This window comes from Ambystoma mexicanum, chromosome 12 (assembly GCF_040938575.1).
Source record: "Ambystoma mexicanum isolate Mex_15411 chromosome 12, UKY_AmexF1_1, whole genome shotgun sequence".
NCBI classification, from domain to species: domain Eukaryota; kingdom Metazoa; phylum Chordata; class Amphibia; order Caudata; family Ambystomatidae; genus Ambystoma; species Ambystoma mexicanum.
Window position 1 is genome coordinate 1,174,678,934 of NC_090936.1, and position 27,370 is coordinate 1,174,706,303.

The window sequence follows — 27,370 nt, forward strand, 5'->3', positions numbered from 1 at the left end:
CTGGAGTATTTAGAGTGACGGTCCCTGCACTCTCATATGCTAGTCACCTTCTGCATTGGCAAAACTATCTAGACTATACTAACAAAAAGAGGAACAATCATGATGCACCAGAATGTTGACGGGGTAAATGGTAAACAGAAACACACAAACTACCAAGGATGAGAAGATTGAGAATGAAGTTGACTGGGTAACAACACAACCCATCGACATGGAAAACTAGGACCTACCGGATTTCATGTGATAAGGATGGGCTTGGGTGTATCATCATAGAGGGACAGTTGGAAAACATGGAGGATAAGGCGATATGAGTAGATTAAAAAGAGTATGGATCCCTAAAAGACAGTAGCAGAGTAAGGATTTGGGGGGAGGGGCGGGAGAAATTTTTATGGATGGATCAAAGAAAGGGGGGGGGCTATGTGGTCAGAATGCAATTTCAGCGCAGTAAAGTGAAACTTATCCGCTGCGGGATTAGCCCACTAAAATGGAGGAGGCCATGTTGATCGCCACCCAGTCCTACCCATGCACTAAGCTGACCCCAACAAATTGTGTGCTACATAAATAACCTATAGCTAGTATAGCTTGAACTATAGCCAAGTATGTACAGCTTAGCATTATACCCAGGCCCTGTAAACCGGCCTGCAGCTTGCTTTCACTGGAAAATAATTTGCATTTTATTAATCTGCCAAGCAGCCATAGAAGCTAGCTGCACATTGCAAACTACATGTTCCCAGGATCATGTTGTAAGAGATGAGCAACCTTTGATATTTTCGAGGTCAGAAGCAAAGCTCATGGGTGCCAGGGAAGGATGTGAACGCACAAGCATTTATAATTTGGCATATTAGTCTAGGAAACTGATCTGACACTGATCAAAGTGTCCGATGGCAGATTCAAATTGCCCCTTGGCACATCTCAGGCTGGGAAGTGGTCCGAAGAGTTCCTAAGATGCAACATTACGCTAGTAACTTGTCAACAGCTCAAGGCTCTTGTAGCGTCATGATCTATTGAGTTCCCATGAGAAACCGATGGAGATGACCAGCAGCAGATGAATAAAGATACGCTGGTCTTCTCAATGTTTTGGCACCATGATATGGGAATTGTGGGCTGGACTGATGTCAAAGAAAGGGCCATTGGTGGTGTGGTAAGGTTTGCAGGAGCCAATAATTTCAAGATGTATGGCCTTCTATAGGGGAAATTATACGACTTTGCCAATCAACTTCACATAGAGGACTATCCTAACATTGCTATATGTGTTGATGCTAATTACTTTGTGTGATTATAAAAGCTTTGGTTCTTGGGGCATATCTGACAGCTTCTCATGCAGGTCTGTTCCACATTCTTTTTGAATTCCGCTTTGCCAGCTGTATCGCCTGGTGTAGACTCTTTTCAAACTACTTTTGTAATTTTTACTGGTGAGTTCTTAGGCGATCCACATTACACCACAATGAGGATAAACTACAGGGACATAAGCTAAACTGGCACCAGTCATTGGCGTTTGTAGTACCTTCTGGTTAAGGAAACACCAGAGACCATATTTTGGAGGCCTGATAACAAGCACGAAAGCCAGCAGGTGGTCTGGAAGCTTTGCTTAGGGTTTTTTCTATTTTGGCTCTCGGATAAGTGATGTGTGGGTTAGACGGACCATTGGGTTCCTATTAGTGTGGAACAATCGTGCGTTTCAAATACATACAAATATATAAATACACAAAGCATAATGACTGGCTACTATATATAAATCTGGATTCCATTAAACACCTAGTGTTCCTGTCTTTCCATTAAACTCGAAATCTTTGCTATCCGATGTAGCCTTTACTCAAACAGTATTGTCAGCTGACATCAAAGATGTTAAAAATGTGAAGTGATGAGGGAAGGCAAAAATAGCATTACTAAAAGGAGATTGGTGTAGCAGGTGTAAAATACAACCACTGTACTCATTTGCAGATTTACATTTAATTTATTGCCACAGTGAATTCATTGGTTATGAATTCAAAACCATTTGTCTTCAATAAACATTGTTACTTTTTGGAATAAGTGCGTGGTTGTCAAAACTCCAGTATTAATGTTCTGAATGTATCCCTTTGGGAACTTGGATATAGTCTGATGCCTCGGGTTCCCATAGGAGTATCAAGAGGAACCCTTGTTCTTGATGGCCATGGGGTACTTGATAAACCACGACTTGGCTTCGTACAAATCTGGACAAAAAATAAAAGGCATAACCCTTAAGCCACAAAGGTCTGTGCAATGGCAGCGCCACACTGCTTGCCCGCTTCTGGCCATGAAATATCTGGTTACACCGTCTCAAAGAATGTGAAGCCCGAATGCTAAAAACCGCTACAAGTGTTAATGTGAGGGCCACTGAGCTGGCTCAATTTAACACATACTGGATGGAGCCGTGGAACTGGCGAGTTAGCTTCATACAAAATATCAGACACTATTAATTTAAGCTCCACACCAATTTAATATTTGCAAGAAAAAAGGCCATTTACAAATCTCCACATCAACACGAACTGGAAAAAGTAGCAATCTTATTCTGAGTGAGTTCAGTGTGGTTATACGCCAGTCTGAAGAGGGGGTAGTGAAGGAATAAAGAACAGGTTACACTTTGTTATAAATCAGGCTACAGATGAACAAGTTACTTTCTTACCTGGTAGCGTTCTTTCGATGGGATGGTCCGACGACGTATTCCATATCTATGACAGGTAATGTCCACAGCTGTGCTGCTTTGGAAAATCTTCGGCGTCAGCGTCCTGCGTCGATGACATCGATGCGCCGTCCCGAGGACCTCCCCCGACAGCCGACCCGATGTGATAAGTAGGACGCACGACCCCCATAGCCTCAGTTATAGTTTTTTCCCCCAGAATGTGTGCCACCAGTGTGCCGCCAGTCAGACACACAAGGCCTTGCGGAACGCAAGCTGCAATCGCAAAAGAAATTCTGCAGCGGGGAAGGTAGGGAGGGAGCAATATGGAATACGTCATCGGACCATCCCATCGAAAGAACGTTACCAGGTAAGAAAGTAACTTGTTCTTCGAGGAGATTGGGTCCTCTGACGTATTGCATATCTATGACAGACTCCCAAAGCAGTACCAAGCAAGGAGGAGGGAAAAGAATTTAGAACACAAATTTAGCATGCCCAATCAAATTGCGGAATATAGGACTGCCTTGCCAAAGGCCAGATCCTGCCCTCTGATGGAATCGAGGGAGTAGTGACGTACAAAAGTATGTACTGAAGCCCAGGTGGCTGCATCACAAATGTGACAAATAGGAACACCCCTCTGCAGGGCAGTAGACGCAGCCACTCCCCTGGTAGAATGGGCCCGCAAGCCAGCCGGAGGGTCCTTACCCGCCAAGCGGTAACACTCGGAGATAGCTCAAATAATCCAACGAGACAAAGTCTGTTTCGTCACAGCTTGTCCCAAATGCTTTCCAGCGTAACCAATAAAAAGTTGATCGTCCACTCCGACCTGGGACATGTGCGAAATATAAAAGCTCAACGCTCTCCTAGGATCAAGCCTATAGAGCCTCTCCTCTTCCTTACCAGGATGTGGAGGAGGATAGAACGCCGGAAGAACAACCTCCTGGCTCAAATGAAATTCCGAAACCACCTTCGGAAGAAAAGAAGGACGAACTCTAAGGACAACCCTGTCCTTATGAAACACAGTGAAGGGTGGCTTAACTGAAAGTGCCTGTAACTCACTCACTCTGCGGGCGGAAGTAACCGCAACCAAAAACACAGTTTTCAGAGTTAACAGCCTCAAAGGGCAAGAATGTAAAGGCTCAAACGGAGCGCCCATAAGAAACTTAAGAACAAGGTTAAAATCCCAACCGGGCACCAGAAAAGGTGACGGAGGGAACACATTAGTGAGCCCTTTCAAAAGCTGAGAAATTAAAGGAATCTTAAAATAGGAACATTCTTCAGACGAGCGCTTAAAGATGGACAGCGCCGCCAGGTAACCTTTAATGGTCCCCACCTGCAAGCCCCTGTAGGCCAAGGAAAGCAAAAAAAAGACAGAACCATGGGAATGTCACATTCAAAAGGATCCACATTCTTAACTCTGCACCAGTCGCAGAACTTTCTCCAACGGCAACGGTACAGAGACTTTGTTGCCGGCAGCCTGGCCGAGAGCAACACCTCCATCACGTCTTCAGGGAGGTCCCAATCCTTATACCTCAACCTTTCAGAAGCCAAGCGTGAAGGTTGAGGGATCTGACCTCTGGATGGAGAACCTGACCCCCCCCTCCCGTGAGAGCAGATTGTCTCGGTAGGGAAGACGTGGAGGGCAGATGGACAAGTCGAGAAGGTCTGGGTACCACGTCCTCCGGGCCCACGCCGGAGCAATGAGGATCATCCGGGAACCGAACCTCCGCAGTACTTGCGGGATGACGGGGACTGGAGGAAACGCGTACAGCAGTGGGAATGACCACTCCACCACGAACGCGTCTCCTAAGGCTCCTTTTGGAGGAAATTCCCGCGAGCAAAACCTTTCGCACTTCCGGTTGACACTGGAGGCGAAGAGATCTACTTGAGGCGTTCCCCCAAAGGGCGAAGATCTCCAGGAGAATCTCCTGAGCCAGCTCCCACTCGCGAGAGACCGTGCTCGGCCTGCTCAGAGCGTCCGTCTCGTTGTCGTCGGCCAGATGAACAGCCGAGATCGAAACTTCCTGCTGGATGGCCCAGAACTCTAGCTGCATCGCTTCCCTGCACAGAGGAAGTGACCCTGCCCCCCCATCCCCCTTTTTGTTGAGGTAGTGCATGGCCACTCTGTTGTCCGTTAGAATCAGGACACTCTTTCCTCGCACAGTCGGCAGAAAAGCCTTCAGGGCTAGCCTGATGGCCCTCAGCTCCAACAGATTGATATGGAGTCTGGACTCCGACAGAGACCAACGACCACCGACTGTCAACTCGTTGGCATGAGCTCCCCCATCCCGTGAGGAATGCGTCCGTCACGATCGTCACCTCTGGCCAGGGCAGCCAAAATGGGGCCCCCTTCATCAGATTGCCTTCGACGTCCCACCACAGAAGGTCCTGGGCGACCGAGGGCAGCACCTGAACAGGGTCCGACAGCCTGCCAGAGGACTGAGACCACTGGAGCTCGAGTGCCCACTGCAAAGATCTCATCCGCAGACGAGCCTCTGGCACCAGAAGAACGCAGGATGCCATGAGGCCGAGAAGTCTCAAGAACTCGGACGCTGGGAGATTCTGGGCAAGTTGAAACTTGTGCATCATCTGCTGAATGTGAAGAGCCCTCACCTGGGGAGGAAAACACTGCCCCAGGGATGTGTCGCGCACTGCTCTGATGTACTGGAGCCGCTGCGTTGGTGTCAAATGGGACTTCTTTAAATTGAGGGAGAAGCCCAGCTTGTGAAGGGAGTGGCAGGTAACGGACAGATGATCCAGGGCTTGCTCGGGAGAGCTCCCCCTGATCAATCAATCGTCCAGGTAGGGGTAGAAGTGAATCCCCCCTTTCCTGAGATGTGCTGCCACCACCACCATGAGCTTGGTGAAAACCCTCGGGGCGGAGGTCAATCCGAACGGCAGGATCCGAAACTGAAAGTGCCAGTCGCCAACCACGAACCTCAGGTACTTCTTGTGCTTGGGATGGATCGGCACATGAAAGTAAGCATCCTTGAGGTCGAGAGACACCAACCAGTCCTGAAGTTGAAGGGCCTGGAGGACTTGAGAGAGAGTAACCATCTTGAACTTGTCCTTCCTGAGGAGTTTGTTCAAACCGCGCAAGTCCATGATGGGTCTCAGTCCCCCGTCTTTCTTCGAAAGAAAAAAAAATAAGGGGAATACCATCCCTTGTTCCTCTCCGCTACAGGCACCAGTTCTATGGCGCCTTTCTCCAGCAGGGCTTGAATTTCCTGCGCAAGGAGCTGATCCAGACTCTTCAAAGAGAGGTTCCCAGGTGGATTGTCGTGAGGCCTCTGCCAAAAAGGAAGAGAGTAGCCGTGGGTTATGATCTCCAGAACCCACACATCTGAAGTAATGGCTTGCCACTCTACAAGATGCTGTGCCAGCCTTCCCCCAACCGGCAAACCATGGGACCTGGCCTCATGACTGAGTGGTAGCGGCTGCGGCATGGCCTGAGGGCAAAGAGGCAACTGCCCGAGCGGCCTTGGCACCTCGAGTACCCTGGTTTCCACCTCTAGCACTCTTCCGGTGGCCTCTTTGACTGCTAGCTCCTCTCGCTTTACTGAAGGATGAGTAATAACGAAAGGAACCTCCCCTCCATTGCTGTCCCCTAGGAAGAAAAGGCGGAGGTTGGAGAACTGCAGCGCCCAACGACTTTGCTGCAGCTTTGGAGGTCTGCAACCTCTCAAGGCTCTCGTCAGCCTTGCTGCCAAAAAGATGTTCGCTGTCAAAGGGCATGTTGAGGAGCCGGGACTGCACATCAGGAGCAAACCCAGACTTCAGCAACCATGCAAATTACAGTGCTCGCCGCCATGGACCAGCTGACACAATCTGCCATGTCCAAACCCGACTGAACGGCCTCACACATGGCATCCTTGCCATCCTGAACTATAGCAAGGAAACCATCCCATTCGTCCCCTTCGGGAATACGTTCAGCCGCTAATGCCACAGAGTGTGTGTGAAACGAGACAAGGCACATATGGAGTTGGCCACCTGAAGTGCCATACCCCCTGAAGAAAACACTTTCTTCGTCCAGCCGTCAAAACGTTTGTCGTCCCTATCCGGAGGGATGGTAGGATACGATGCCTGCTTTGCCGGGGCCGTAGCCGCTTGCACCACCAAACTCTCCCAAGTGGGGTGCCTGGACAAGTAGCAGGGATCGCTACTGGCTGGACGGTATTTTCGCGACAAAGACGCCTACTGCCGGGAGACTCTCCGGAGCAGTCCAAGCCGCCGCCACCCTTGTCCACAGAGCCATATGAAACGGCAAAACCAGGTCAGTGGTGGGACCAAGATCAAGGATGTCTGAGATCATCCTGAACGAACTCCCCTGGGGGAGCTGACCAACCCAAGTACTCGGTGACCCGAGACATAAGGCGCCGATATGAAGAATCGGCATGAGTGCCAGGCTCCGGCCTACAAAACTCCACCTCCGGAGAGGTGTCCAGTGCACTGGCATCATGCAGTGACTGCCTCAGGTCATCAAACTGGCTATGGCCCGAAATAAGCTCATCTGGTAAGCCGTCAGAGCCTTCATCACCCTCTGAAATGTACTCCAGGTGGGGAGAGGAAGACATCTGGGGACCAAAGCAGTGCCTGACCTTAGCCAGAGCCTTTCTAGGGGCTAACCCCGTGACACGGGGCCCCTGCGACACCACCGCCTGGAAGGTCGCAGAATGAGTCGGCGCCGACAGAAACGGCATCTACGCCAGCTGCAGCGCCGTCGCCATCGACGGCGTCGACACAGGTCTCGAAGCCAGAGCTCCGAGCGTGTCTCGACGACCTAGGCGCCGACAACCCCCCTCGGAGGCGGAGCCTCGAGAGAAATCGTCGACGACCTCGGCACCACAGGAGTCGACGTCTTCTTTGAAGACGGCACAGGATCACGCGGTCTCGAGCGCGTCGAGGACCGGGACCTGGAACGGGCATGGCAAGAACGGCTACCCTTGTCCGAGCAGGACCTCTCCCGCGAGCCGTGCCGACCACCCGAGCCCGAAGGCGTACGAGCAGTGTCTCTCGACCGGTGCCGACCGACCCCACTTGGAGGCGCGGACGGATAGGTGCCCTGCGATTCAAGAATCGCTAGCATCTGCTTCCCGAAGGAAGCCCATTCCTCCGGTGTCGGTTGCATGGAGGGATAAGCGATTGGCCGACGGGCGGAGTCCTCGAAAGAGGACAGGCAAGGCGACCGATGCCGGCGCTTCCAGGAATGCCTCGAAGAGGCGGAGGAGTGGCGAGACCGACTCCTGGAAGGAGATCCACTGGACTTCTGATGATGCGGAGAGTTGCCCCTCGAGTCATCCGTCGAAAGCCCCCACAGACCTCGACTTCCGGGGCTTAGACACCCGACCTACCTACAGCTTCTTGCGTTCCCGCAAGGCCTTTGCCGTGAGCGACTGGCAGTCGACACAGTCGTCCGTATCATGGGCCTCCCCGAGGCACCAGAGGCAGGCATTGTGCGAGTCCGTGACCGACATCTTGGACCCACAGTCCCCACATTTCCTAAAGCCCGGACGCGGGGTTGAAGACGAAGTAGACATCGCCACAAACAGGTCTTCACAAAGAACCGAACATGTTCAACGAACCGAGAAGAAAACAGTAAACTCCAAAGAGTCGAGGCGTACCGAGATTCACGAAGCGAACAAGTTCGCGGAAAAAACAGAACTGAGGCTATGGGCGTCATGCGTCCTACTTATCACATCGGGTGACGTCGGCCGTCGGAGGAGGTCCTCGGGGACGGCGCATCGACACAGGACACAGACGCCGAAGATTTTCCAAAGCAGCACAGCTGTGGACATTACCTGTCAGATATGGAATACGTCGGAGGACCCAATCTCCTCGAACGACATTTTTAGGAACTGTTGATAGTCCTGAATAAAGATACTCAAAAGCAGATGGAAAATACTGCAAAGAAGAGGGGCCACTCAGTGCTGTCAGAACAGTTAAGCAAGCACCCCCTGCGCCATGCAACCACCGCTTCAGCATCTGGGCGGCATCCTACCGTTAAGCTACAAGGTTGTCTCATATGACACCACAAGTCTCTAAAGAGCAAAGGAATGTAGACTGGCAACGGAGTGGCAAGGCAAAGGGAGGAGGGGCAGGGGAAAATGGGATCATCCACATCAACAGGACAGAAGAAACCGAACGTTTCTGTCACCCACAGCCCCTTCATCTAGACGGAACACAGTGAGCTAAGCGCCTGCCCCCAATACCCGAGTAGCTTGCTGTGGCAAGTTCGAATCCCAGCATCAACTCAGCCATTCATCCTTCCGAGGTTGATACATGGGGTACAAAGTGGGCTAATGTCCTATTTCTGCCCCCTGAGATCCATGGGTGTGTAGAGCTATATAAGAAATAATGTATCTGTTCCCTTGTGCTCAGTCCCTCACCACACCCTCCTTTGATACAAAAAACTCGCAGATTTTACAAACTGATCTCCTTAGTGCTGCAGAAAAAAATAGGTCACGCAGAGACACCAGAATGGGACAGGGCCCCATGCTACATCGCCCTCTAGCGTGCTAGCTGGAGAAGACTGCTTGATTCCAGTATCTTCCACACAGACTACCATTCATCACGCCAGTGAGTCATGTATATGGCAACTTTGCAACTGCTGTAAGTATCCCATCATTGTATTTACCTGAGAGTTTCTGTCTTGCAGATTGTGTCGATGTTGCCCTGTCTCCCCTGCCTGATTGCAAACAGCTGCAGCTCTGCTGCATGACTGACTGTACGGGTAGATGGCGCACTAAAAATAAAAATGCATCAGGTCAGAAGCAGCCCCCTTCCTGCAATACAACTCGGAAAGTAAAGCTGCAAGGGCACTTCACAGCACCCATTCCCAATTCAGTCTCTCGCCTGCACAACTATGGCTGCTGAGCAGCATGGTGCATTCAGTGTTCTTGCCTGTACGTATAGGATTTAGGTGGCTGGCTAGTGGATTGCAACTTGAAATTTTGCACCCGAATAGGAAACACAATGTGCACTGTTTTAGACTGTGTATTGCATATTAAAAAGCATAAAGAAAACGGAATACATACTAATCAAATCCAACTTCACATTTTTTAAACACATTTAATTAAAACAAGTTAAAAAAAGATTCAATGTGGTGTCCATTAGAAAATACTCTGGAATAGAGACATTGGACATAGAACGCTGAAATTAACAAGTCTATTGCCAAAAGCAAAAAAAGAATAAATATACCAGAAACCCAAAATGAAAGTGTCAGATTCTTTTTACAATTTATATGACCAGTGGAGAAAGAAAAAAACAAAATCCACAAAAATCTTCAGGATGAACGCATAGCTCAAGCATCTACAAACAGATCAAACTTTTGTCATTAAACAAGCTAACAAAAAGGGCAACAATTGTTTACTAAACAGATAACATCACAATGGGGGGGGGGGGAGTCCGATTGTAGAGAACCCATTAAAGACTTAAGACTTACGAGTAATTAAATGCATCAATGAATAGAAAAATAGAAGCTCGTATTTGAGAGGGGGGAAGGAGGGGAAGGGGGCCTGGAAGAGCGTTAGATTCAAGAAATTAATACAAATAAAATGTACTATATAGATTCTGATCAACACTCTTGCAACGCAAAAATGGCTTGAAGAACCACGCTACAAAATCGACAGGCGCTGAAGCAACACTTTGGACTTAATTTGATTGTCCTCGAAGTGCAAAACATGTGTCGGACGAGTAATGTGTAGTTTAGATTGTGACCAGAGGTTAGAATGTATCTTCTTGACAGGATAAGTGAAAATAAATTATTTTTAAAAAGATGAAGGAATGCATTTAACAACTTAGATTTGACTTGTGTGTATTAGAACGGTTTATGCTTCACAAGATGGAATAAATAGTCTTAACAGCGCACCTAGTGTTCCTGTCTTTCCACATATACCACCAAATACACTCCACAAACTGGTAAACAAAATCTATATGGTAAACGTTGCAGAGGGCCTGTGCTACATAATGTATGAGCCACAGAAAACGTTCAATGTCATTTTGTTAAGGGAATTCAATAGATTAGGTCCCGCCAGCATGCTTTTCGTTCAATTTGCATTAGTGTACAAAACATATGTATGTATACATACTGCCTTTACTCACTGTTGCACAGATCACACGCATAGATCTTTCCTTCTAAGGCTTCTGTCTCTGTGAACTTGGCCAACATCTCCGTCAGTAAGCACGGGTACAAGGAAGCAGCGTCTTTCCCACTGCAGTGGTACCTTTCAGGAAACTCGAGGGATAAGTCCCAGAAGGGCTCCACTGTGTTCGATTTGTTATCACACGCCAGGCAGGTTACCTGTTCAAACAAGCATTTAGCCAGGTTACAAAAAGAATACTGCAAGACTTCAAAATAGACAAGTTACTGGTAACAAGAGTTACTGGTACTCTTGCTTAAGGCTCCCTGCAGTGGTGTGCTAGAACGTTCAAAGAGCAAAGCCTTTGTAAGAGGGATTTTATTATGTTCTGACCTCTACAGGAGGTAGTCAGATTACTGAACCTCCAACGAGGCAGCACTACATAACTACATTAAAAACAAATTACAAAAAGGGCAACATAAAATCTGATGTGCATTTCTACAAACAAGTGCCTTTATGGTCATAGTTCTACGAGCTAACCGCAAACAATGGTAGACAACTTGACATGAGTAGTCCCTGGTGGGAGAGGACGTGGGCTTGGACAATAGACTTGAAGTCGGGGGGGGGAGGGGATTTTTGTGCAGAAGAGTAGGTACTAGGAGTGTTCTGTGAGCCTTAAAGCATACGCCGACATACGTAGCGAAGCAGGGACTTTATTTATTCGTATTTGTTAAGCGTGCAGCAGCCAGAGGGCATCGTAGCGCTAGTTACAGAGTGAGAACAGGAACTTAGTTACACATAAGACACAAACATGCAGGATTAATGTACAGTTGCAACGGAAGGTGCGTCATACAGATGGTGGTAGTTTTAGTTAAAGAGACGTTTTGAGGTTCTTCCTGAAGGCAGGGAGAGAATTTTCTGCTCTTAGGGCAGTGGGTAGTTCATTCCATAGCTTTGGGGCTAGATATGGGAAACCTATACCTCCTGCTTTAGCCTTATTAATATGCGGTACAGCGAGTTGGTTGGTGTAGCACAGTCTAGTTGGTCTGATGGTGACAGGTCTGTGGAGTGTGTCTGCTAGATAAGGTGGAGCTGTGCCGTGGATACATTTATGAGTAGTAGTGAGAATCTTGAATGTAATACGCTATTTGACCGGGAGCCAGTGAGTGGACTGTCTTGCTTCTGAAATGTGGTCTCTTTTTGAGATGCTCAAGGCTGCTCTTAGGGAGTTATTTTGGGTGATTTGAAGTCTACTTATGTTTTTTACAGAGGTGTCGGCTAGAAGTGCGTTGCAGTAATCGAGTTTGGCACCTATGGTCGCTCTAGCTGTTGAGAGGCAGTTTTCCTTTGTTAAGAACGGTTTTATGGCACTGATGAGTTTGGTGCTTAAGGCAGAGGCGGAGACAATAGGAATCAGAGTGATTTGCCCGCGGCTCAAATTACTGCGAGCAAATCGTTCGCATGAGAAAGGTGCAAACTACCAAATGTTTGCACCTTTCTCATGCGAACACACAACACACCCATAACACCCCCACACCCCCAACATAAACAAACCACACTTACCTTGTCTTCACGCTGGTTCCTGTAGCGCCAGTTCCCTTTCACTTCTGTGATCGTGAACTGGCGCTGCAGGGTCCTTTTGTTATCTTTTTTTCCAACGGAAGGCTGTGGGGTGTCCCCCGCAGCCCCCACTCACTATACCATGAAGTATAGTGAGTGGTGTGATGCAGGGGGACACCCACACAGCCCCGTTTTATTTTTATTTTTTTTTTAATGCTACCACCAAAGGTTCGAACTTTTGGTGTTCAAACCTTTTGTGGTAGCATTTTTGAACAAAAGGTTCATGCAAACCTTTTGAGTCGGGAAAACCGTCCTAAACCGACAATAGCGTTGACCTGCTTATTCATGTACAGTGGCGCATCAATGCACACACCTACCGTTTTGACAGATAAGACTGGGTTAGTACAAATGTCATTGTTGAAGTTGGGGTAGAGACTGTCTAATTTAGCAAGAGTGGACTTTGGCCAAGAATAAGGTACTCTGTCTTATCCCCGTTAAGGCAATGGCCATTACTGGCCATCCATGCTTGAATTATGGTGTATATTTGTTTTAGAGCTAGGTCGTCTGATATGAGCCTGTTAGGGGGAGGAGCACTTGGGTATCATCTGCATAATTGGTATATGCGATCCTCGTGCATCAAGTTTATCGAAAAGAGGCTTTGTGAAGAGATTGTACAGTGTGGGAGCAGTACATGATCCCTGTGGGACACTGCAGTGTATGATGGTGGGTGATGTATTAGAGAAAACTTTTATGGCTCTACCTTCCAAGAAGGATGCGATCCAGGAAGTAGCTTGGTCAGAGAAGTGTGCTAGTGGGTGAGATGTGCAGTGAGGGTTTTATGGTCCACTAGTTCGAATGCAGCCGAGCGGTCTAGGAGGAGGAGGAGGGCGGGTTTACCTGTGTCCAAGATGTTAGTAATTTGATTATTTAGATCCAGTAGAGTTGTTTCGGTTCCATGACCTTTACGGAATCCCAGTAGAGTTGTTTTGGTTCCATGACCTTTACGGAATCCTGACCGTTTCCTGGGATGGAGTTTGTTTCAAGGTCAAGGTAAAGTTGGATTTGACTGAGCTACCTGGTCTAATATTTTGAGAAGGAAGGGGACTGTTATAGGTCTGTAGTTGTTAGGCTGAGCAGGGTCTAAAGTCGGCTTTTTTAGGAGGGGGTGTACCCATGCCTCTTTAAGACTGTCAGGGACAGAGTAAGTCTTAAAGGATGCATTGATGAATGCGGTAATAAGTGGAGCGAGAGGTACAGCGCAGTCCTTGATTATCTTAAGAGGCAAAACGTTACCTTTGCAAAGTGATGTTTCAGGATGTCTAGGACTTCCGATTCTGAGACGTCATTAAAGGCAAATTTCGGGAAGTTAATCGTGTTGCTAATGGGTAGAGTTTGTGTAGGCCGATTCACTTTTTGGTAGAGTATTGTAATGGTCAAGGATTTTGTTTTGTAAGAGGTCTATTTTCTTGAGCATAGCGGCTTGATTGCTACTGCACCAAGCTTCATCTTTGACGATCTCGTCAGAGGAGATTGTAGGAACTGTAAATTCCTTGTTCTTTCGAGTGAGATTTGCACTGACAGTAAGGTTGTCTGGGGTGGGGTCAGGGTAATGGGCGTGGTAACCAATATCATTCAAGATTAATTTCTGCCACCAAGTTTTAAACTTAGTTGTGCAAGGATGAGGTGCCGAGGACGAATTCGGACATTCTTCACTTCATGAGGAAAATAAACTTTCGTTGGTGCAGTTTACCTTCAAAGCTTTAAGATGTCCACACATTGGTGGGGCTTGGATGCTGTAGTTAAGTCCCCTCCCCCCACCCCTGTTGCTCCGTGGACACAGATGGCTGGCGAGACAACACCCCATTGTGATAATGCATGTTATTGGATGGGTCTTTCGGTTCCGTTAGCTCCCATCTAGATGAGATACTGGCAATGCTAGAGAAACATTGGAAGAAAGCTGTGAAGCCCATATGTGAGGACTAGATGGTGAGGTGTGCGATCGATCATTTCAAATGAATAAAGCACACATTGGTCTTTCAAGTCTGATGCAGTCATTCACCTGCTAGAATACAGTGAGGAGTTCAGCATACCTGCAGGACCAGATCAAAGAGTTCCACAATATTGAGCAATGCCCCAACATTAGTAAAGAAGTGTGCTGGTGTCGCCACACTCCACTTTCCACACTAGCCGGAACCCTGCTGAACCATCACAAGTGACTTATCTAGTTTGGTCCTCAAATGGAGCACAGTCATACCGCTGCCAAAAGAGAAGTTTGCATTAATTGCCATCAGTAACTAACTTCCACCTTCATCTAACGGAAGTACAGCATGCAGTCAAAAACAAAAAAATATAGATGATATTCTAAAGTACAACTAGACCAAACCAACTATGCCAGTAACTGCATTACATTAAAATATGAAAAGAGGATGCTTCAACCTCACGAATCTCCAACAGAAATGAGAGACGGACACAAAGCTGTAATGTTCTCATTATTAATCATTTTATTTAAACAGAAATTGGCTGGACCAACACCTCTCTATGCCCATTTTAAAAGAAATTGGTTCCCTACTGATCAAACTCAAAATCAGTCAGTCAAGTAGCTAGTAATTGAGAACCCTTCCTTGTGTCCAAAACATTCTAAACTGACCCTCAAACTAGAAACAAACTAAAGGTGCAAGGAAATGGCTCAGACTTGTGCTTAGTGCAAAATATTCATGTTCAAAATATAAAGATAAATCCCAAAAAGTGTTTTCCAAGGATAAACATTTGGATTCAAAGGATGCTTCATTTCCCCTGGAATGTTTGTAGGATTGCCCAAGTGTTTCTTTTAAAGAGTTTTTGTATCACAAGAGCCTCTTTATCCAATAATTTGAGGCTTTTACACTGGATTCAGAAAGTTCTTGTTCTGTAAACGTAAATGTTTGGCTGGTGTATTTACATATCAGAACTCCTAAAATGTACTTTCCAGATTCCTTGGTATACTTCCTTGCCAGGTATTTTGTATCACTGTTAAACTGTTCTTTACAACTCTGGTTGATTACCTGGCATACTCCTCTGCCAGGAATAATCCAATGTGTTCTTCAGATCCCCTGGTATACTTCCCTACCAGGTATCTTCCCACAGTTTTCAAAACGCCTGGTAGATTTGGCTGCCAGGACTTCTTGTATACATTTCATCTTTGGTGGATTACCTGGTATACTCCCCTGCCAGGCATCTTCCCAGATGGTTTCAAATGCCTTGTGTATTTAACCTTCTGGATTTCTCTTTATGGCCGCCTTAGATCACCTGGTATACTTCCCTGCCAGGTATCTTGCCACAATGTAAAAGTATTTTCACAACTACAGCAGATTACCTGGTATACTCCCCTGCCAGCAATCATACTTCCTCTGGCTATTACACATACCCTGGTGTACTCCCGTGCCAGGTATCTTTCCTCAAATGTCAGCTGCCTGATGTCTTCTCTTTACCAGGACTTCTTTATTGGTTTCACTATAACTTTCAATATATCACATCAGCATCTACTTTGTTCTGTCCAATGTCTTTACTTAGGATAACACTTGTTTCAGCTCCCCCAAAATTACATCTTATGCATATGTATTTGTTCAGGTTTCATTACTCCACTTTGATGGTATTCAAATCTTCCTTTTAAACATTGCCTTAACATTAACTTTTGTCTGTCTTTAAATCGCCTTGGAGTATTGTCCAAAATATCAATCTCACATGATTCATTCACTGGATTGCCTGTTTGTACGGCCCTGGGTCCCCAATGGCTCTGGGCCGACTCGTTTGTGTCGTCTCTGCAGTGAAGCTTCCTCCCTGGATTGTCTCACACAATGCGGATGTCTCTTCAACGTTTCCTGCAGCTCTATGGTCACTGGTCAGCTTCCTTCGGTGACCTGGACCGGAGCATGCAGTTAACAGCCACAAGGGTACTTACAGGAGCTCCGTTGTGCCTCCTGGTGCTCCCACAGTCCTTCAGGTATGCCTGCCACGGCTCTGCTTCCTTCACGCCTTGCCAGTGTCTTACTCGCACTCGTGAGCAGCCACATGAATGCGCCAGTCTTCCCTTCCATGGATCTCGCCCCTATTGCCTTGCTGCATATTGTGGTTGCCATTTTTAAATGTCCCGGAACTTTAGTTTGAATTAAACTAGTCTGCACGTTATTCTTTGACTGCTTAGTTTGCTTTAACTCTTCCCTCTTCGTCTCAGTATTCGAGGCTTTATGGGCGCTGAAGTCCATAGATGCAATGGGATTTCCATTATGATGTTCAAAAGCTTCACATAAAGAAATGTCAGAAACAGAAGATGTTTTGAGTGTTTGAGGTATACATGGGTTTTTGTCTAGAGTGAAATAAAGGAAGGAGTTTGATTTTCACCACAAGGAGGAATCGTGGGGTGACCAAAAGCTTTTACGAACTTAGATGTATAGAGCCTTTGTTAGGAAAAAGTGAGGAATACCACTCTCATCCAATGCAATCATCCCCGGTAGTTGTCCCCTCCCATGCGATCCTCCCTCATATAACCAACCCCAGGGTCAGGATCAGTTAGCGGGCGGTTGTTGCCGTCTTTGAGGGGCCCCCCCCACCGACCCCTCAGACAATAGCTGTGAAGCCCTCATGAGGGGAAGGGCACAGGGTGTTTGTGCTCTGTGGTCTAACATGAAACTTGATTTCTCTGCTTTTTTTTTTGTAACTGTTTACCGAAAGGAGAAACTCCACCTTAAGGTCTTGCCAGCACTTGGCATCTGCTGGAAAACACTGGCGCAGGTCACAAAGGCTCAGAGCACAGGTTTCAGATGAGAGCCAACTCGAGAGTTAACCCTGACAACTCTTGAAAAATCGTGGCTTTCGATGCAGCTGATGCAAGCGGGAATGCCCAAGTGCAAGTGTATAGTTGACGTTAAATAGAATGTCTAATGAGTTTATCGGCTATGACAACCATCGAGGCTCAAGATACTTCTAATACTTTCAATATGCCACTGAACCCTGCACCAGCGCCTGTCCCCTTATTACAACAGAAAATAAGGACAGTTAAAAGGAAAATCCCAGCAACAGAAATTCTGACCTCTGTACGTGCAGGAGACCCAAACCCAGCTAATCCCATAAGGCCAACAGGTGATGATTTTTTCCCTTATTAGTGAAATTAATTTTCTAGAATCATTTGGAGCCCCAGTCAGCATGGACCCCTGGGGGAGGGAGGTGGCAATTGCTGTTCATGGTACTGCTTCCCTTAAACCTGAAAGAATCACCCGCTTCTGCCCATCCAAGGAAGGTATGGTAACCGTGCTGCAATTAATCAAGGATTTCTCCCTCCAAGATGGCTGCAAAAGGGGGCATTGCTGAGGAACATGTGACTTTAATCCCGAATACTTGCAACATGACTTCAGCAGCTCCTGTTTGTTCCCCAGACTGTCAGCTGGAGTGTAACTGCAATCCATCTGCCAGCGATTACCCTGCACCTTGCAGGGGAGGAAGAGCCACGCAACTTAAGATGCCCGCTGCGGATGAGCCCTCCTACCTCCCCAAGGGCAATTACCTGTCTACAGGGGCCTTCCATTGAGCAGCCGATCGGTGACAAATCCCTTGAGACAAAGCAGGGGGCCCATGGAAAAGGGTCACAAGCAGTATTGATGGGGGGTTACCAGTGATCTTTAGACCCTTTCTGCCCCCATTGCCCCCTTCAAGCAAGTGGCAAATATCACCCCAACAGTCTGAAGGAGGAGACTCAGCTCCTAATGTTTGTAAATGCAGTACTGTGTTGGTTGTAATCTTGATTCTCAAAAATGTAGTTTCATCTTTGATTACATTAGTTGGAGGGGACAGTGACTGATCAGGGGGGTGAAACGAAGGACACAAACTAGTGGAAGCTGGTATACTCATATCCGAGGACAGCCCCACCATCGCCAGTGCTGCCCAGTGGGCTAGAGGTCCCAAAATGGGACTGAAGCAAGTATCAAGCCTACATTCATTCCAGCGGATGAGGTATTGCTCAAGACAGACTTAACTATAGCCATAGCAGGAACATCCATCGCCCTGCTGTCTTTCCTCGGTCACATCTGCATCCTCTTTGCCCTAAGGTAGTCAAGGAACCCAAGACAATCACTATCCCTGGCAAGGCGACAAGAAAGTTGGGCCGTGCTGCTAGTATGCCTATGCAAGCACTCCTAAACAAGTGCACTCACTGGATTCGGGTGGCGAGGGTCTGCTTATTTGTCACACGGAAGCAAATCTCACACTGCACCAGGATCCATCACCAGGGAGGCAATGTATTGGACTCTATTGGAATTGATTTTGGCGGTCAGGGTCTTGCTAAGGGCCTATTGAAATTTTAATAAGAGGTCAACTACCGCCAACCTGCCAAAGAGAAGAACAAGCTACTTCTTACCTTGTAACGTTCTTTCGATGGGATGTTCCTCCGACGTATTCCTCATCTTTGATAGATCATCTCCCAGCTTGCTGGCCTCGGAAAAAAAAATTCAGTAGAGGGTGCTGCGCGTCGATGTCCCTCGACGGCCTCCGTATCGGCGCCGACGTCACCACACGTATAAATAGACTCGCGCAGCGTCCGTTGCTCAGTTCCGTTTTGACGTTAACAGTTTTACATGAATTGGTTATTGACCTTGAAGAAGCGTAAGCTGCAACCACAAGGGAAGTATTACTGCGGGGATGGATGGGAGGGGCGATAAGGAGTAACTTGTTCTTCGAAAGGATTGTGTCCTTCGGCGTATTCCTTATCTTTGATAGACCTAGCAGTGGTGTGTAATTGGAGGTGGGAGTAAAACGCCATGTTTTCAGGAATGAACCGAATGTAATACGGCTTTGCCAAACCTAGTCTCTTGACTAGAGGAGGAATCCAGGTTGTAAAATCTTGTGAAGCAATGTGCGGACGACCATGTGGCAGCCGCACATATGTCTCGAACCAGAACCCCTCTTTGGAGGGTCGAGGAGGCTGCGATACCCCTGGTTGAATGAGCCCTAAGATTTTGAGGGGGCTCTTTCCCTGCCAGTTTGTAACATTCTAGGATGGCCAAAATAATCCATCTGGAAATGGTTTGTTTTATCAGTAGTCCCAACTTGTGCTCCGAGTAACCCACGAACAGTTGGTCTGCTTGCCTAATCCTAGCAAGCCTGATGATGTAAAAGCTTAAAGCCCGCCTTAGTATCAGCCTATGTAGCCTTTCTTCCCCTTTCCCCAGATGGGGAGGCGGATAGAATGAAGGTAAGGTAATTTTCTGAGTGATGTGGAATTCAGAAACCACCTTTGGGAGGAAATTAGGCTTCACCTGTAGGACAACCTTGTCTTTATGAAAAATTGTATGAGGGGGTTTACAAGATAGAGCTTGTAATTCGCTCACCCTTCTAGCAGATGTTAAAGCCACTAATAAGACAGTTTTAAGGGTGAAAAATCCTAGCGAACAAGAGTGGAGTGGCTCGAAAGGAGTACCCATCAGGAAATGTAAGACTAAATTTAAGTCCCATAAAGGAACCTGGAAAGGTCTTGGAGGGTAGACAGTTAATCCCTTTAGAAATTGTATTAAGGGTAATTTGAAATACGAAGGCTCCTCCGCAGTGCGCTTGAAGATAGATAGCGCTGCGAGATGGCCCTTGATAGTGCCAACTTGAAGGCCTGAATTTGCCGAGTAGAAAGGATAACACTGTTGGTGTACCACATGAAAAGGGGTCGATATTCTCTTCTCTACACCAGCTGAAACATTTGTTCCAACGGCAGCGGTATAAAGACTGTTGCTGGGCTTCTGGCCGAAAGCAACACTTCCATGACGTCATCAGGGAGGTCCCAATCCTTATATCTTAACCTTTCAGAAGCCAGGCGTGAAGGTTGAGGGTTCTGATGTCTGGATGGAGAACCTGACCTCCCTTCTCTGAGAGAAGATTCTCCTTGAGTGGAAGGCGAATTGGAGGGCAGATGGACATGTCCAGAAGGTCCGGGTACCACGTTCTCCTGGCTTAGTCTGGGGCAATTAGGATCATGGTCCTCCGGAATCTTCTCAACCTCCTGATCATTTGAGGAATGATAGGGACTGGTGGAAACGCGTACAGGAGTGGAAACTCCTAGTCCACTACGAACATGTCCCCTAGAGCTCCTCTTGGGGGAAATTCCCTTGAACAAAACAGATCGCACTTTCTGTTGGTACTGGTGGCAAACAGATCCACTTGAGGGCTTCCCCAAAGGGCGAAGATCTCCTGAAGGACTTCCTGAGCTAGTTCCCACTCGTGGGAGACTGTGCCATGCCTGCTCAGAGCGTCCACTGTCAAGTTCTTCTCTCCGGCTAGGTGAACTGCCGATAGAGAGATTCCTTCTTGAATTGCCCAAAACCAGAGTTGCACAGTGGCAGTGATCCTACGCCTCCTCTTTTGTTGAGGTAGTGCACTGTGTTGTCCGTCATTATCAGGACATTTTTCCCCTGTACAGATGGCAGAAAAGCTTTCAGCGCTAGTCTGATTGCTCTCAACTCTGTCACGATTCTGCTCGCCTGACTCCCAGCAACTTTTCATGCGCCTATTCCTTTATTTCCTTGTTTTACCACTGCAGTTTTGGACTAATCTAATTGCATGTGCCATTCCGGATTTTGGATTAAACCAGCAGATGCATTCTGGGACATGTAGGCTGCCCAAAAGGCGAAGGGCTGGAGGAGGCATATTAAATACATTTGTTTGCAGCAAGCTACTAAGAGCTGCAGAGAGCCTTATTGCATTCACATGTTCCAAGCTACTGCAGGCTCGGCTGCAGAGAGCTGGAGAGCACTTGATTAGAATCCACTGCTGCTACTGCTGCAGACTACTGAAGCCAGGGCTGGACTTAATTGAACACAGCTGCCAGAGTCTGCAATCAGCTCCACCCTGCTGGCCTGCTGGCTCAGAAGGCCTTCATAAGCTCACTCTGAACAGAAGCAGTTGTCTGTCAACTGCTTTCTCTGGGAGTTCGTGCTGGTGCTCCCGTTAACAGTTTTTGACCTTTCCTGAAAATCCTCTTTTGGCCTTTGGATTCCTGTTGCTGTTGATGCTTGCAGCTCCCTTTCCATTCTGCTGCTGCCTTTTTGCTCTGTTCCTCTGGGCTCCCACCTGGTGGCTCTGCCACACTCCGCTAACTTCGGCCCTGCTCCTCTGAGCTCCCACCTCCCCGCCTTCTGCCCTGCTCCTCTGGGCTCCTACCCGATGGCTCTGCTGCACTCCGCTGCCTTCCGCCCTGCTCCTTTGGGCGCCCACCTGACAGCTCTGCTGCACTCCGCTGCCTTCTGCCCTTCTCCTCTGGACTTCCCTGCCTGGCAGCCTTGCCACACACCTCTGCCTTCTGCCCGGTTCCTCTGGGCTACTTGCCTTGCTTCCTGCCTGTTCCAACTTCTGATATCCTATCCTGTCCTGTACCTGGTTATTTCTTCCAACACTGCTTTCTACCTATATACATCTTGGTCCACAGTAGTGTCTCCACTTTATAGTGTGACCCTGGGTTGGTCTCCGTTCAGATCAGATAAGGGAAGACTTCTGTTGCCTTCAAGTAGTCCGTTGAAGTCGTACCTGCCTCAGTATATGGTCTTTCAGTTTTACCCTTATACTGAGTACAACAGTTTCCTCGGGAAGCCCAAGTCATGACGTTGCTATATGACTGTTAAGAGTAATCTGCTGGTACCTATCCCAACGGCTTTCCTTAATCCCTGGAGACCCCTTATCATATTCCAGTACACCCTTATTTATGATCAATCATAGTTGCCCAGCGTACTTGCTTGTCTTTGCCTTTTATCTGTCTCTTTGTTTATAGCCTGCTCCTGCAGTTCCTGTGAATTCCCGTTTCAACTAACAGCTTGGTATGTACCTTTAATCTGTTATTTGCTAGCATTGTCTCCGGAATCTCCCTTATATCTACTTACATACAGGGAGAGACAGCCTCTGCCCTGTGCTCTCCGCCTAGACTTCTGAGACTAACAGGTTGATATGTAGTCTGGACTCCGATGGAGTCCAACGACCGCTGATGGTCAAGTAGTTGGTATGGGCTCCCCACCACGTGAATGAGGCATCTGTGACTACTGTTATCTCCGGCCATGGTTGCCAAAACAGTTCCCCCTTCAAGATGTTTTCCTGGCAGGCCCACCACTGATGGTCTCGAGCCACCTTGTCCGGAACCTGAAGGTCTGTCATTCTCCCCGAGAATTGCGACCACTGAGTTCTCAGTGCCCACTGAAGAGATCTCATTCTCAGGCGAGCCTCTGGCACAAGGAAGATGCAGGATGCCATGAGGCCTAGCAACCTCAAAAAGTCGAAGGCTGGGAGACGTTGGGAATTTAGAAACTTGGTGACCATCTGCAGACTATCTTGGGCCCTCACCTCTGGTGGCAAGGCTTTTCCCAGGGAAGTGTCCAGGACGCTCCAATGAACTGGAGTCTCTGTGATGGTATCATCTATGACTTCTATAAATTGAGGGAGAAGCCCAGTTTGTGAAGGAAGTGGCAGACATAATCTAGCTGGATCTGAGCTTGTTCCGAAGATACAGCTCTGATCAGCCAATCGTCCAGGTAGGGGTAGACGTGGATCCCTTCCCTCCTTAGACTTGCAGCCACTACCGACATCAGCTTGGTGAAGACCCTCGGGGCGGAAGTCAGCCCAAATGTCAGAACTCGAAATGGATAATGAGAGTCGCCAATTGCAAACCTCAGGTATTTCCTGTGTTTGAGATGGATTGGCACATGGAAATAAGCATCCTTGAGGTCCAGAGATACCAGCCAGTCCAGGAGCTGGAGGGCCTGAAGGATCTGAGAGTGTTACCATCTTGAACTTGTCCTTCCTGAGGAACTTGTTCAATTCTCGTAAGTCCAAGAAAGTCCTCAGTCTTTCGTCGGTATGAGAAAGTAAGAGAGGGGGGTGGGGGAGGGGAAGAGTACCAGCCTTTGATCCTCTCCGCTACAGGTACCGGTTCTATGGCACCTTTCTCTAGCAGGTCTACAATTTCCTGCAAGAGGAGCGGATCTGGAACTTTCAGAGTGCTGTTCCCCGGTGGATGACTGAGGAATGCGTAGAAAGGGCAGGCAGTAACCTTGGGCAACTGTCTCCAATGCCCAAGCATCTGACGTAATAGCCTGCCATTCCGTCAGATGTTGAGTTAACCTGCCCCCTACTGGTGTCTTGTGAGGAGAGTCCTCAGAGCGGTTTGGAGGCGGCTGATGCAGATGCCGAGGGTAAAGAGGCACCTGCTGCTGCTTTTGTATTTTTATCCTGTCCACCTCGGGTGCATTTTTTCTGACCCCTTTGAACCGGCTGAATGCGGAATAGAAGCGAAAGGACATACCTCTCCAAGAGGTTCCTGAGGGGCGAAATGGTGTCTGACGGATTGCAGCTCCTAGGGATTTTGCTGCTGCCTTTGAGGTTTGTAGTTTTTCTAAACTGTCATCCGACTTCTTACCAAACAAAGAAAAGCCGTCAAAGGGCATATTCAAGAGTCTGCTTTGCACATCTGGAACAAAACCAGACTTTCGCAACCAAGCAAATCTCCTGGTTGTTGTACTTGCCCCCATGGCCCTGTTGATGCTGTCAGCAGAATCAATGCCAGTCTGAAGGGATTCGCACATTGCGTCCTTACCATCTTTAATGATGTTGTGAAACACTTCCCTTTCTGCTCCCTCCGGGAGGCAGTCAGCCGCTGATGAAGCACACTCCCAAAATGTGTGGCTGAACCTTGCGAGCGTACAAGTAGCATTGATGGTTTTCAACGCCATGCTACATGCGGAAAACACTTTTTTGGCCATAGATTCCCATCTCTTATCATCCCTGCTCTGTTGAACAGTAGGGTAAGCCGATTTACTACCTGCTGAAGTAGCTGCCTGAACAACCAGACTCTCTGGAGTTGGGTGTTTGGATAAATATTCAGGGTCAGCAGAAGACACCCGATATTTAGCTGATAATTTTTTGTTAACCGCCGGGATTACCTCAGGTGTTTTCCCAGTTTGCCAATATTCTCCTTCATAACGCCGCATGAAATGGCAACACAGGATCCTCCTGTGGCCCTTTGACCAAGATGTCTGTGAGGTTGTCTTGCTGAAAAGTAGGTGAGGGTGTGGACAATCCCATAAACTATTATCCTTGCCATCAAGGTTCTATAAGGGGTTTCAGCATGTTCCCCTGGGTCTGGTGTGGCAAATTCCACTTCTGGGGAAGTGTCCAACCCACTTGCTTCCTGTAGGGATTCATGGAAGTCTTTCGACCTACCTTCCTCAGAGGTAGATTCCTCTGCTGCAGGAGTTGCAGATCCCTGCAACTCGAAAGGTCTTTCCTGATCCGAATCCTCCCCGTCTTCATAAATAGAAGATAAGACTCTGGAGTGATCAGGTCTTGAAAATGGTATAAATCCCATTTCCAGAGCAGAAGGAGCCAGATTCGTCATGATTGGCTGAGAAAACGTTGACGTGGACGTTAAAGGCTTCGAAGCCATCGAAAAAGGCATCGAGAAATGTGGTAGAGGCCTCGATGAACTCGAGAGCATCGGGATTCTACTCGAGGTTGTAGACGACATTCTCGTGCTCGAGGCTCTGGGTATGGCCGTGGGTTTATCCTTTTTCGGCGTCGACTCGACTGACCTGTGCGTCGAAGAACCCTTCAATAACGGCGTCGATGACGCCGATCTATGCGTCGAAGGGATCTTCGACGACGGCGGCGAAGATGCAACTTTGCCTTTACTCAAGGGTTCGTGACGCTCTCGAGTGGCTTCTTTCGCCGGGTGCTGCGACTCGCTGGTATCACTCTCAGCAGTCTTCGAGGGGGTCGAGGCCGCTTTCTCGAAGACGTTTAGCATCTTTTTCCTGAATTCCTCCCACTCAGCCTGAGAGTTATGTTTTGTGGGGCAGGAGACCCTTTTTGGGGAAACGGAAGACTAAGACGAGGAAGGGGATCTTCAACATCTCTTTTTTGAATGCTTAGATCTCAAAGAGTGATGGGAACTGCTTTGAGACCTAGAACGAGAATGTCTTGTGATGGCGAGGAGACTAATGTCTCGACTCCGCCGAGGAAACTTTCGAAGAAGTTTTAACTGCCTTACCTCTCTTGAGCTTTCCCTTATGCTCCTTCAAGGCTTTCACTGTCATGGACATGCAGTCCTCGCACTCTGAACAATGGTGCTCGATTCCCAGGCACCATAAACAGATCCTGTGAGGCTCCGTCAATGACATTTTCTGTCCACAGTCTCGACATTTTTTGAAGCCGGACCGTGGAGTCGTCGGTTCGGGTGAGGAAGCCATCGAGTACGAGTCGGTATTCACGAGGAATAATAATATATTTGACTGAAGAACTGAGCAACAATATTCCGAGGCCCCACGAAGCGCGGAAAAACGGAACTGAACAACGGACGCTGCGCAAGTCTATTTATACGCGTGGTGACGTCAGCAACGATACGGAGGCTGTCGAGGGACATCGGCTCGAGGGACATCGACGCGCAGCGCCCTCTACTGAAAAAATGTCTGAGGCCAGCAACCTGGCAGTTGATCTATCAAAGATAAGTAATACGTCGGAGGACACCATCCCTTCGAACTTCGCCACCTGCCCTGTGAAAATATTGTGCAGTGGTCTGTGCTCCGTTCAAATGTTGTCCCACTGGGGAATAGCCAACAGATGACACCCCGGGGCCCAGAACTTAAAGGTTTATGGCCAATTAAAAGAACCATGCTAAGAACGGTCTGTACAAGTTGGTAACGTCCAGGTGCCCTCGTTAAAAACGCCCTTGCTTCGCTCGGGCCTTTAACTTTGGGCCCGGGCTGTTACCACCCAGTACAGCCTGTGGAACGGGTGCTTAACACTAAAGTTGTGCCCTGTTCATTTTAGAATTATTTATCATTGCAGAAAATCATAAAATATCTGGTTTCCCAGACACCCACTTCCATGATCTACCCATCCTACTCCGTCATGGAGGAAGAGGTCCTATCTGACGAAAATATGAACTGTGCCAACATGGGCCATACAGAAAACGTCAGCATTTCCTATGATGAACAAGAATAACATTTGGCTATTCACCATACAATAGGAGACGCTGTCGGACCAACTTAAGCACACAACATTTTTCTATTCGGACAGGACAGTAAAAGTTGTCATTGTAATGTGTACACATTCTCAAGCTAGGAAAGGACAATGGAATACATTTAAGTGGTTATTCAAGGGGCGTAACAATGCCAACAATTACAAGAACCTTGTTCTGTCTGTTATATTTAATATGCCGATCCTTCTCGTATCGTTATTTTTGAAGGGACTTTTGCTAACGTGGGTACCATGAGTGGGCTGCAGCAAGCCTCTTTTTATTTTTTCTTGTTTTTCTTTTAGCGTGAACAGGGAGAGCAGTTTCACTAATGAGGGGCTCCGTGGTGGGAGGCAACTGTAGTAATCTGTTTAATGGCTTTAACGTTCGAGGGCATGCAATCTTGCAAAGTTGTATTTTGGAAACTACGACCTCCTCATCCCAGTTTTTACACAGACACCATTTGCAAACATTGTCATTTTTAAATTTTCTTCTTTCAATATTAAGCAAAACCAACTCTGAAATATGCGTATGTTTTTCGTTATGTCCATGTTTTTAAGGTGTATAACATCCAGGTCAATTTATATAATGGTTTTGGGTTTTTAGAGGAATTCTTTGCATTACTCTTTGTTGAATCACATTGCGTTATTGCCCTGACTTTATACTGACTTTTTTCTTTTTATGTTGTTACCACCAATTATGGGGTAAGTATTTGAATGGTCTGTATTCTTTTGTATGTTACATGAACAGTGTCCAGCCCTGACGACAGACGGTATTCCGAAATGCATTGGACATTCTATTGGACACACCATGGATGCCCACTGCTTTTTATGAAGACAAAGGCGATATTTGGACTTTACTACAAATAAAAGAATGATATTTGAACTTTAATTGAATGTTGGAAAATAATTGTAACTTTCTAGGAAGGGCCCAGCGAGAGTATTAGCTAAGAGACAGCCCTTAGCTTTCTAAGGGATCTTCTATCTCCCATCTGTCGCCACCTTAAATCTTCAGAAATGCGTACTGCTTCCTCAGATTTCAGGCTGAGTGAAGTAAAAGGTGTATGGTGTTCCCCTTCTTTCCTTTCATATG

At 47.5% G+C, this 27,370-nt stretch overlaps 1 protein-coding gene across 6 annotated transcripts in view; it reads right to left on the reverse strand.

The window, feature by feature from the left end:
* The window catches only part of USP44 (ubiquitin specific peptidase 44), a 567,333-nt gene that overhangs the window by 167,328 nt on the left and 372,635 nt on the right, over positions 1-27,370 (reverse strand). For 3 of the 6 annotated variants that reach the window (XM_069629819.1, XM_069629820.1, XM_069629822.1), the window contains 2 exons: positions 10,736-10,934; positions 9,270-9,377 (listed from right to left, as the gene is read on the reverse strand). In XM_069629819.1, the coding sequence (XP_069485920.1) occupies positions 9,270-9,377; positions 10,736-10,934 (307 nt within the window). Of the gene's footprint in view, positions 1-9,269; positions 9,378-10,722; positions 10,935-27,370 lie in introns of all 6 variants that reach the window. The other 3 variants (XM_069629821.1, XM_069629823.1, XR_011281915.1) reach the window with 2 other exon arrangements.